The sequence below is a fragment of the Achroia grisella genome, unplaced genomic scaffold (assembly GCF_030625045.1).
Source record: "Achroia grisella isolate CSIRO2021 unplaced genomic scaffold, CSIRO_AGI_Agris_v1 utg640, whole genome shotgun sequence".
Classification (NCBI taxonomy): Eukaryota; Metazoa; Arthropoda; class Insecta; order Lepidoptera; family Pyralidae; genus Achroia; species Achroia grisella.
The window spans coordinates 5,483,387-5,496,584 of record NW_026712977.1 but is presented as its reverse complement, the minus strand read 5'-3'; the positions used below and the strand labels follow the sequence as shown (position 1 = coordinate 5,496,584).

The following is a 13,198-nucleotide window of genomic DNA, read 5'->3' as shown; positions in this document are numbered from 1 at the left end:
TCTATATATAGATGTCAAGTCATACCGATGATATTTTCATTTGAACAAAAATTAATAATATCCTGAATTTAGCAAAATTTACCAATTCAGTGAAAAACATTTCTTTATAATATGTTAAATATAGTGATAATTTTAAAGTAGCTGGATGTCTTCGTTTGTTCATAGACGATATGTGGATCGTGCAAAAGTGAAAGGTTTTTTTGTCGTATACTATTTGTCACACATGACGTGTTAAACTATGTATCTACCACGATTTGTGACATCAATGTACGTAATTTGGTAGCGCTCGAATTTATACTACATATGTGCGCTGTAGCATGGTGCGGGTGACAGTTGCTTCATTTAACAATTGCTATATTTAACAGTTGCTAAATTTAAGTTACTACAGTTATTAATGATTTAATATATTGCGAATGTGGTACAGCTGAAATACTAAGTCATAATTTGTAAATTACGGCAACTTTCAAGAGTAAAACGATACTGTCACCCGCACCATGATACAGTACAGCGCACATAGTATAAGGTACTTATGGGTAACAAAAATTGTTTTCAGTTTTATTTACCCGGAATGAAAACGACAGATTAAAGGCTTCCACCAACGATGATGAATGGACGGATAATTTTATGTTACGTAATGGTTCCTTATCAGTGTTGTATATTACCCCGTGGCCCTTCCGATTAAAATAAAAATAAAATAATTTAGAAATAATTTTATTTTTTATTCTAAATTAAAATGAAACTAATTTATTACGGCAGTTTTAAATTTATAGATGATGACTTTGATCCATCCCCTTCAAGGCCCAACGTCCATCCCGACAGAACAGGTCTTATGACGGTAGATATAACTAGCAGGACACCAGTGAGAGATGAAAAGATGCATATGTGGTCTGATCAGATAGCCCATCGTGATCCAAGATCTAACCACGACGGTTTCCAGGGGAAATCACGTGGACATGGCACTAACAAGGCACATTTCTAGCAATGGGGCCAGCACCCATTACTGACAATCCTCTTCCCCTCAGTACAAGTAGTTCATAACAAAACAACTGAAATTAAGTCGTGGTAGCCGTTGCCGTAATAATCTCATTTAGGTATATCTGTGCATTTCTACATACGCGGGGGGGTCACGGGCGAAAGCTGATATTGTGACAGCTACTTGTTGCGTCTGAATTTTTGTTATAATCCGATACTTCAGCGGTCGTTATAAATGTCTGACAACTGGAAATATATTAGGCTCTCAGGCGGATATTGAATTATCCCTAAAAATGAGTAGAAACATAAATATAACGTTTGTATGAGAGAACGAATTGTGTGTCAAAATTGTATTGCATTATTATAATAAATTTTTTGTGATAATTATTGTGTATTTATTTTAAAATACAACCGCCAAATTAACTCACTGATTTATCTACATTTATGAGTTAGGTTACATCAAAGAATATACTACTCAAGAGGGTTACATTAAATTCAATAGTAGTGTCATAGAAGGAAGTCAATGCTCAATTTCAATAAGGTACTAGCGAACGGTTCCGTTTTATTATAGGCGTTTGATAAGTATATACTTATAATATCTGGCTATATGGGGTTTTCACATAGAATAAAATATTTAAAAAATATATATAATTCTTATACTTTAATATAAAAATCAAATGTTTACTACCTCAGTTATTAATATTAACTTGACATTTTAGAAGATTGTCGAATTTTTCAATTTATTTAGAAATTTGAATTATTCAGTCTTTAACAATTTCTTAACTAATACAGTAAATAAATTGCCTCAGTTTAGCGTCCTACGGCACGCTACAATCCGTTTGGCTAAGGCGGGATAGCAAATAAAACAGCCTAGTAATATATTATTTTTATTATAATTTTCAAATTACCTACGAGTACAAAAGGAGATACAAATTATTTGATTTGAAACTTGCATTGATTAATCTCAATATTAATATTTTATACATGTAATAACTTCAAGAAATATAAAAAACAGGTGGTAAAAATGTTCGCAATCAATAAATTGGCGACATCCATTCGGTATTAAAAACAATATAATAAAACAACAATTATGATTTTATATACATTTTGTACCCGCGTGTAATATTACCTATGCGGTATTAAATATCCCGTATTTTATCAAATTATGTAGGTAGAAGTAAAAATAATTACTATTTTAAAATGTAAATGTTATAAACGTAAAATAGACCATATGTCAAAAAGTTAAATAAAACACTAGTAAGAGGTTCTCACAAGTGGCCACACATTAAGAATATAATTTCATATTTACTCTCTGGATGTCACGAGAGGTTTTGTATATGTGTGGGAGTATAAAATAAAATAAACATTATATAAACTTGTAAAACATGCAGAAGTTGGGGAATTACGATGTAACGCTCATGCTAAATGCTTATAAAATTCCAAACGAGGTGGGAATTGAGGAGATAACCATAGAATTTGTAAATTGTGTAAAGTTAATATTAAACGAATATTCCTACAAGTGAGTTCGAGAGGTACGGCCGACAGGGATCAATAGAAATTGAACATTTGATACTCAAATAATAGTAAAAGTTGATGTTTTAATTAAAATTTCAATAGCAGTTTATTTAAGATAATAGGGAGGAACTGTGACTGATGTTATACGGGATTTTTTATATGAAGATCACTATCTTTCGGAAGAACGGAATTTTGTCCAAGTTCGATGTTGTTGACACACTGCTACCACGCGGCCACTGTCACACGTTAGAGTGAGATAGAATTACTTGTCGACCGTGGGCAAATGCGGCGTGATCGTTTTTTTTAATATTCTAGTAATTAATTATCACCACACCGTACAAACTTAACAACATTATTGGGTATTGTTGGATACTTGTGACATGTCACTGAGGTAATAAGGTACATAATGATATTATTGCTTTCCATCACTTAGTTTGTAAGGAACACTTAGTTTGTTTTATTATAATTTCGTAATTTATACATAATTGATTGGCGAGTATTACTTAAATTACAGAATACTTTACAGAGCGTTGACATGTATTTAAAGTTGAATTGTGTTGTGAAATATTTTTATATATTTTACATAGATAATAAAATACTACAATAACTAACATTTACACATAAAATGTATATTTTCTTTTAAAGTTTTAGACAAGCAAAAGCAGTCCCATTCGTTTCTACATAATAATTTGTGGTGTGTCGACTTCATTACATAAACTTGAAAGCACTTTTCATTATTTATTTAAAAATATATCTACCTACTTCTATATATAGACGATTGTAATTCTAAGTAAGAAAAAAAGTTTTGACACATGTATAATTGACAAACTGAATAAAAACCAGAAACTGACATTCATCATAAAATACATAATGCTGTATTATATTATACACTTCATATAAAGTCGACACGCCGGTCTCTCCATTGTTTTTGCCTACCTACGTCCATCAAGCCGCATATAAAAATATAATTATTATAATATACATACAATTTCTTATAATAAAGGATAATATACATTGTATTGCTTATACAATCTAAAATAGCTGCTACAGCTGAGAATATATGTGTATAGCTAATAAAAAAATTAATAAGTCTTTAAAATCTATCGTAAAATAAACTACTTTTTTATTCAATTTAGTGCCTGTGTAGTACGGGGAGAGCTAAAGAAATGGGATAAAAAGTATCATACATATATATTATCTATGATACGGTCTATTGTAAAATCACCATAAAAACATTAAATTATTTAAAATTTTCATTGAACACGTATTATTTTCATAGCCGAAGGATAAAAAAATACGGTAATAAGAAACAATTTTAATTAATAGCTTTGTGTTCATATAAATAAAACACAAATTCATTATTTCATTTAAAGTGTAGATTAGATAATATAAAACTGTCACTATTTAGCGCAGAATGCCACAGACAAAGGCCATCTCCATATTTAATTATTTTTAATGTAAAAATAACGGTATAAACACTGGTGACCACAGTGTTTTCTTTTCTCGTACATTTGGTAAATAATAGTAGCGTGTCATTTGCTTAAAATAAAAGTTAAATAATATAAACAAGAGGTGTCGCGCGACACTCGTTGAATGTATTTCATTTAGCTGTATGTATATTATGAGTATTATTACGCACAATGTTTGCTTAACGCTCTCTTTTAAGAATACAACTGGCCATACCATATTATATTACACATATATTTGCTATTACATCTAATAGCCATTATAAGTGGAATATACTACATGCATGTCAGTATAGTATTATAGCAAGTGTTCTGAAACTTTGCACTTTATTGGTCTATCTTTCATTTAGCAAATATCAGGAGTATAACGTAAATACAGCACGTTACACTCCTAATATTTGCTGAAACTAAGTAATTTTTGTCTAAAACAATCAAATTAATAGAAACAAAACTTTCTACGAACTATTTATAAGTTACTTTTTAATGGCTAATTTGTTAAAAGATATTAAAATTGTTCGTCAAATAAGTAAAATAATAATTGTACAGTGAGCTGTGAGCAATAATTTATAAAATTGGTATTATTACAATATATATAATGACTGATTTCCGACATTTTAATCTTAGCTCATATCGATCAGAAATATGAATAATTCTGTTAGTACCAAGATAAGGAATCTTTTTCTGGTATGTACGAGCGAGACAGCAATAGACCGAAACCAAACATTTCATAGCTACATTTACAGCAATATACATAGACTATACTATAAAAATACATAAGCAAGCAAAAAATCGAATCGCACACATAGTCGATTAAAATGTATCTATCTCAAATTCGTTTAATTGCAATAAAATATTGTCTATACATAAAAATAAATTGTGCGTTCATTTCTAACCTGCAAGAAACATTGTGGCCAACACTTGAATACTTTATTAGAAATTTAATACCAATTAAAATCTATTGTGAATATGCGTGACTTGCATATTACAAGGAACTTGCGATAGATATATTCGTAATAACAATATGTGGGTGACCGATTCCCTTTGCTCGCTAGTTTATCATTTGGCATATCTAGCACACCGTTTACATCCCTTTGCGGGTATCGCATTTTGTGACAAATTGGGAGTGTTCTCTAAAGATAAAATAAACCATGAGTCTTATAATTTATAAAATATTTTAACGTTCCCATGAGCAGACCTGGTAGCGATAACTTATTTAAATCAATTTTATACAAATTTAGTATATTTAGATTAGTCATCATTTAATTTTAATCCCATAAACTGTGACACGATAAACCCTGCCAATTAAAAAATCATATTATGATTTCTCGTCTGTTTTTAATTAGATGAATTAATGTCACGATGATTAGCTAAAGTCTTTCTTAACGGTATGAAAATAAAAACTATATTATTAAAAGATTTTTCCACTATAATTTACAGATTTCAGTTAAATATTTCGCACTAAGCGTTCATCGTCAATAATTAAAATATTAACTAAATATAAGGTAAAGCTTTGAGTACATGAATGAAGTGATTTTAAATAGAGGCAATAAATTATGGATTATTCACTATTAATGGATGGATATATTTTAAATTAATCATAACTCTATTATACTACTAACTTCGCTTATAAATAAACCGATATAAACCCAATATATATCATTAAATATACCTATTTAAATTATTGTCTTTATTTATATTTCCTATTTCGTACCCACTTGCCTCTATTTAGAATCTTATGGAGAGTGTTAGTGATTAATCTATAAAAATGCTACCGTATAATGTAAATTATTTGCATTTTTTACAATAAATCGCCATGTATGCCACAACTTTGTTCTATATAAAGCTATCGATCGCATAACACTGCAATGTACTATTTATTTATATACAAATAAGTTGGTTTATTTTAGTGCCGCAAGGTACTCTTAATCGCAAGATATTAAACGAGAAACAATCCGCACGTTGGCCTTTTGATCGCAAATGATTAACCTACCTTATAAAACGGAGTTTCGATATTAGGCATACTTAAGTCATGCTTAAGCTGTTTAGAAGACGGTTCAGTATAGTTTATTTTTATTTATATTTTCTTTATACTTTAGTAGCACGATAATAATATAAATGTTCGCCTACGATAAACAATGTACGAAACGCATAGAAGTCCATCAGTCTCGGGCATTTATTAGTGAGTACGTCACAATGCTGTAGTACAAGTTTTACTACATGAGTACACAAACGTAAAGACTATAGTTGGGCCGCTAACTATAACAATGCAATTTTTTACAATGGCGTTTGAGTCTTTTTTGAAGCAATCATCTAAATGACTCCTCAAAATTTATTTAATGCTCAAATTTTAATACGTTATCATTATAAAAGATAAATTTTAATACATTCGAATATGGATATTTACATACATCCATCCAATTTACACATGAAATAAAATTACACAACAAGCTGGTTGCGAAGGCAACGAAATAGCAATTATTTATATTTTAAGCAAAATAAATAGCTTTTTAAAATGTATCCATAATATTTAAAGCATTTTGATTCATTGATACAAAAAAGTCTCGAATGCCTTTTGATAATCTACATTATATGACCAAAGATTCGACCAACAATACTACTAGTTATTAGTTGTATTCATAAATCATAGCTAATATTATTTTCACAAAAGTAAAGTGCGAAATGTTTAAGTGAGAATAAAATCGAGAATGTTTTAAGCTGTTCTGATGAGACGTTTTCTAATGGTATTGTTGATCTAAACCCGGAGCATACATGTCTAAACATATTGCTTTTCTGAGACAATAATAATTTAATTACAGTTTAAAATTGGATCTAAAACGCCCATTAATATTAATGTTTGTTTTAAATATAATTTAAATAATAAAATAAAATTCCTTAAAAATATTTTAAATAGTTATAGACATAAAATAATTGAATATTAACTACTATTACATTGAACTTACTTTTTGAGTTTAATACTATTATCATACTCAAACAGTATGGTACATAAACTAAAAATATTGTAGACCGATTGGTCGTAAGATCTATCTTACATATGACCTTACGTATCTTATTTCTTGTTTTCAGCACGTCTGTTCTGAGACCTTCTATTTTAACATAAGATCAATTTCTGTAATAATAACCTTCTTCTAGGCGTCTTAAGATTCAATGTACAACCAAAGTGATACAGCAATTGTGTGACCTCACACACCGCGAAAAGCAGAGGCAGGTTATAAAGCCAAATCATATACGGCTAGTCCCCAACTCCGCCTGCCGCTCGTCGTCTGTAATTAAATTTGTACATATAAATGTTTTATTGTAACTGTAATAAATGTTATTCTATTTTATAATGACAACCTAACTGACGTGCTACTTAATGGTAATGATATACATAGACTGCACCACGGATATTATAGTATATTATGTGACGCCCATACGTGACGTCTTTTATGTGGGTACTTCTATCCCATTTTTTATTGAGAATTTTGGGCTTTTGTTAGGTGCTAATACCTGGAGAACTGCGACCTGCGCAGATCTATTGTGCTTGTCCTTTTTCAGACCTAGACCCGTCAGGGACAAGTGAAGTATATTCTTAAGAGCGATTGTTTTTATCTTCTCAGGATAGACTGTATAGTTTCCAAAGGAGATAATTCGTTTAAGACATGACATACCTATGTTTTTCACAAAATAAATTTATTTGATTTGATTTTATTATAATAAGTACCTATCAGCCGCCATGAGAGCTTGGTGCGCGTCCCGTTGCGCTGACACCTGCACTATCTCCGCAACCGTCGCCGCTTGCTGCTCCGCTGTCAAAAAATATAGCTATTTATTAAACATCCTATAATATAATGTATGTAACTTGGACTGTGTTTTCCGGTTCCATCCATGTACGATCTCTTCTAGACTGTTTAAAATTACCACACTCCATATTAATTTTCTCATATCCACCATGAATTTATTCTAAAAATAGAAACTACTTTTATTATACCATGAAAATTTAAAATTGATTAACTATTAACATTCAATGAGGTTTTAGAAATTATTACACAAGATGAAAAACATATAATGAATTTCTAAATGGAGTACAAATGAATGTTTAATAGAATAGTTAATGATTGCTGTAGTTTCGTGCAAATATCCAAATATTATATATTATGTGTTTCTAGGTAAGAAAACAATACTCATCCATTCTTGCCAAAGAAAACTAAAAGATAGAAGTTGCGGTACATGAGCTGTTAGTACTACTACATATTACGTTTACATAATACTTTTACTGTGTCAATTGTACAATCGTTAACAGACAGTACAGATTTCCAAATACCATATTAATTACTGGACAATAGTCGCCGCTCAAGTATCGCACTATCGTTAAGTAACTTCTCGAAATACTAACCAGATATCAAATGAGTCAGAACTCATGAAACGTTCTCCGCAGCCTTTAGATGTCCAGTAAAGCTAACAAAGCAACCACATATCTAGCAATGTGCTATGTCAAGTTGACCACCACGTGGATCCCCTGGAAACCATCGTAATAAATGCATGGTGAATTTACCACGAAGGGCTGACTGATCTGGCCTAATACTCATATTATCATTCTCCACTGGTGCCCCGCCAGCGTAAGCCGTTAGCGCGGGAGGGTGCACCATTCCATTGTCACCCATAACTTGTACCTACCAGACAGGGGTCGTGTTAGTCGCCGCTCGAGCCGAGCCAACCGCCGTGCGCTCTGTTCCTCACGTGGCTCTTCCCTTGCACGCCGCTGAGCGACAAGCCGCGCCCACCGAGCCTCGAACCAAAGCTGCATCGCATCTCGTTCGTCCACATCGCCTGCGCCTGTGCCGCTGGCACTTGGACCTTGTTAGTGAAGCCACGTTACATGATGTGTGATGATATTATTAGATTACAAAGGGATTACACAGTCTCTGTTATTTAGATCTTGATATGATATTTATTAGTCATTATGATGTTGAGGTAATTAGATTGCTGAGGTTCATGGTCATGTATGATAAAAACTATATAAAATCCTACATGTATGGTACACGAAATAGGTAAAATAACAGTGTTAAATAAACTACTTCTAACGTATTTGTAATTGGAAATGTAACAAATTATCTAACTATTGACCTCATACATATAACTATCGGTATGATCATACTAATGATAGTTAATTTAACATTACGTTAACATTATATACAATGAACTTAATAATATTTTATAAAATAAATTATAGAAGTATTGCAACGCGAGTGTATATAAAAAGAATCACAAATGTATACCTGTGTCAAAATTTGAACGAGGGTCACTTGATTTTTTATTTTAAAGTAGGCATGTGATCATTAATTACAAATAGAGCAATGAAAGATAGTTAACCCACCAGAGTGCCTCGTGGGGTATCGTGAGCAGTAGCCTGCGGGAGGTGGTGGCACCGGCGGCGCTTCCTGCAGAGCACTTGTCGACTTATGAGAACTGCTCATTCTCGCCTGTTGTGGATTCGACTCCTGTGACATGATATAGACCATTATAGATCATATATATGTATTCCTACATTACCAAATTGCATAATACATTAGAATCATATTTAGTACCTAAACACATAATACAAAACATAATAACCTAAAACCCAATTTTAACGTTAAACTTGAATATACGAGTCAGTCAGTTATTGAATTATTATTTCAAATTTCACTGACTGACACATTATCATTTTATAACCATATTTTGTCGTCCATATATTGGATTTAATCACTATTATTTAGAATATTTGTGTTCAACTTAAAAAAGGTAACATTTAAGTCTTGCTACGATGTTGTTGAACTCTTGATTTCAGGACTATTTCATTTCAAAAAATAGTTGTGACAAATATACACCTTAGTTGGCAGACAGTATGCGCAGTGTCTAGTAAATTAACAATATTTCAAGTAACATTTGAGCTTAAGAACAATAATATGTTAATATTATTATTTACCCGTTTCACGATATCATACTGGGTAAAATATAAATAGCAGTCGGTAATTATAAAATTTTTAAATATGTTATAATATTTTAACTACAGACATATACCTAGTGTTAGAATACTAAAAGTCGTAATCGTATGAAAATCTTTAATTAGCCTTATTTTTAACAACATTTCCATTATTAGTGTGTATTGTGTCGCTACTGGTTTGTAAAATAAGTGGTAAAAATATGTATGTCTAACTATGGAGTCGAAATTTAATTATATCAATGCTATACTTATTGTCAGGAAGTGGCATACATGCATGTGAGTGTAAGAACTTGGTCATTCGGTTTCTACCTAATAGAATAAAGATACCTGTCAAGTAGACCACTGCCCACTACTTCTATAATATCGAAAAAGAAAATATAGCGGACAAAAAGGAGCTGGTTTTGGTTGAGAATTATGTTTTTCACATGCAACGAATATAGCACCAGGAAGTCATATATATTCGTTAATTATACTTACAGGTACGTTCGCAGCATTTTAGTTTTCACAAAATAGTCAAGAAATCCACAATCCTACTAGAATTAACACAAAATCAATGTAGTTACTATTGTAAAGATATATAAATGAATACCATTTACAACAAGTTAAGCTAACAAATACCAATGAATAATTTGATTACATATTTTTGTGTCGTTTGGAATAGTTTTTTTTTTAATTTATAATATTTAGCCATCATAGTATGATAGCGCATAAGATAGTACAACCTGCCTTCAGCACTACCTGACAACATCAAAGCCCATTACAAAGAAATACTTTGAATAAATATTCATAAATGTACAAAATCAGGCATAAATCAAGCAACTACATTCCAAAATTAACACTCCTCACAGCACATATAGTTCTACATTACATACAACACATACAATAAGCAATTGCCATGCATACCCACGGATAATTCATTTAATATGATACTTGTATATCGATTATAAGGGCCAAATTTATTTAAAACAATTTGAAGCCGTTTCTTTTCAATTAAATAGTTTTAATGACGTCTCGCTACCTGCTGCTTTCACTATTTCCGGCGAGGTCAGTGGCAGAATATATCTCTGTTATTAGCACACAGATTAACAGAGTACTTTAAAAAAAAATAACAATAAGAAACCTATGTATAAACTTGCTTCAAAAAAGTTATCTATATGGCACTGCAAGTTCTTTTCCGGATATTAGTTGTATCAGTGTTCAGAAGTTATAGAATTAAGTTGAAAGAATCTGTTTGGTTGCAAAAAATATTAAACAAGCGAAAATAAGTTAAATATACCTATGTTATTTTTGTAAACGAAGTAGTAATAAAATCTCTTTATATATGTATATAAAAATAACAAAGTACTACTACAACGAAATGCTGAACAGTCAATTCGACACAACCATAGAAATCACAGGCGAACGTAAACAGAGCACGAGTAGGAAGCGTACCGGAGAACCGTTGGATAGATAGCGAGATTGCACTAGCAAATTTGGCGTTGGATCATTTCTTCTATATCTTTGTTGTATATTAGATTTATGAAGCGCATTGGAATGGATGCATCTTCTTTTTTTGCGTTTATAATAGTCAGCACAAGGTTCCTATAAATATTTTTTTAAAAAGTATATAAAATTATGTTATAAAATTATTTAGATATTAATATTTTCACATATTTTTTGGCTTTGCATAACACGATTTAGTCATTTTCGTCCAGTCGGCTTTTTTTCTAGCCGGGGCAGCTAATCTAATAACAATGGCTTATTCGCCCACGATATCGTGTAATGAATGAATAATAAAACATTATTTTTATCGATGATTATTTTAGATATTTCATTTTATCTATAGCCAGATCCAACGCCAATGCGAAATCGTCAAGCGTGACTCGACCGTGCCAACGTACAGTCAGCGGGCGTTGATGGTGCGAGATACGAGCTGCATGCGACTCATGACACTGTATGATATGCTTTGCTTACGTGCCGCCTCAGCTCCGGATCCGATACCCACTGAAAATATCAACTACTGTTAGTCTACTGGGTCCGTAAATACTGTACCTCTTAACAACATCACAGAGCAACAGGACCCTCCATTTGAATATGAAAATAATCTTCAATCATGTATGAATAGTAATAGAAACGTAAACTTTTACGTGAAAGGGTGACATGCATCTATCCTCATACTTATGAGTATAGATGCATGTTAACCTTTCACGCAAAAATTACTAAACGATTACAAATAAAATTTAAATATAAATCTGCCATATTTTTAATTAACACATTACTTATGAGTCGAATTCATGTGGAAAGTTTAGTATATAAATACTAAAACTGCCGTATATTTTTATTCCACGTTATAATAATAATCTCTTATAGATATTGTATAACTAAAATTTCTAAGTAAACGATGTTATATTGATATTTCAGTGTTATTTTTATTTTGTCCTTTCTTTGCTATATAATATGTTTTAATCACGTGGATAAAATAACAATATACAATGTCGTATTAAATATGTTTATTTCTGCAGCTGTATTATAATCAGTAATCTAATACTGTTGCCCTGTGATGTGCAAAGGTGCATAACTTTTGAATAATGCCAGGTTTATATTTTAAATTGGACCCCCCAATAGAACCATACAATCATTTTAGTTACCTTCCCAACATAACAGTTATGTTAACTGCTGTTACAAAATAACAGTAATCAATTCATATGTACATTAATATACAATTAGTAATAGTAGTAGTAAATTTGAAACAAAAGTTAGACGGTAAAATTTTGGATATCTATAAATTTTGAGATGCTTTTTATTGAAATATCATCTCTCCACAAATCGGTATATGCGATTATGTCCAGACTTATTTTTAAGTTTATCAATTCACTTTCATTAGTAGTTTAAAACCATGAATATAAAAAAGACAAAATTTAATTTATAATGTTATGTACTTTGTATGTTAATATTATGACTCTCTAATGTACATTCGATGGAAGAAAGCGGAATTGTTTTGAACAACTCAACTTTACAAAAGTACTTTTTGAAAATCAATCATTAAAATTTATAAAGTATTATAATAAAATAATATCTTAATATCAGATATATTTTATTACTATATGCATTTTTTTTTTACTTTACTGATGATACATATGTTGTAATCTCAAACCTTTAATATATTTTCTCAAAGTAAGTTCAATAAGAAGCATCGTCATTGTATTTATATTATTTCATCATAAATTTTGTAACAGTGTAAGTATATGTTCACTGGATGAAAATTAATAACATTTATAGTTTA

At 30.9% G+C, this 13,198-nt stretch overlaps 1 protein-coding gene across 5 annotated transcripts in view; it reads right to left on the bottom strand.

The window, feature by feature from the left end:
- Positions 1–4,264: 4,264 nt before the first annotated feature.
- Positions 4,265–13,198, bottom strand: part of LOC131849362 (F-actin-monooxygenase Mical) — a 52,296-nt gene continuing 43,362 nt past the window's right edge. For 3 of the 5 annotated variants that reach the window (XM_059199429.1, XM_059199432.1, XM_059199433.1), the window contains exons 23-27: positions 11,890–11,919; positions 9,328–9,451; positions 8,628–8,807; positions 7,675–7,759; positions 4,265–7,234 (exon numbers count right to left, since the gene is read on the bottom strand). In XM_059199429.1, the coding sequence (XP_059055412.1) occupies positions 7,204–7,234; positions 7,675–7,759; positions 8,628–8,807; positions 9,328–9,451; positions 11,890–11,919 (450 nt within the window). In that variant the 3' untranslated portion in view covers positions 4,265–7,203. The remainder of the gene's footprint in view (positions 7,235–7,674; positions 7,760–8,627; positions 8,808–9,327; positions 9,452–11,889; positions 11,920–13,198) is intronic. The other 2 variants (XM_059199431.1, XM_059199434.1) reach the window with 2 other exon arrangements.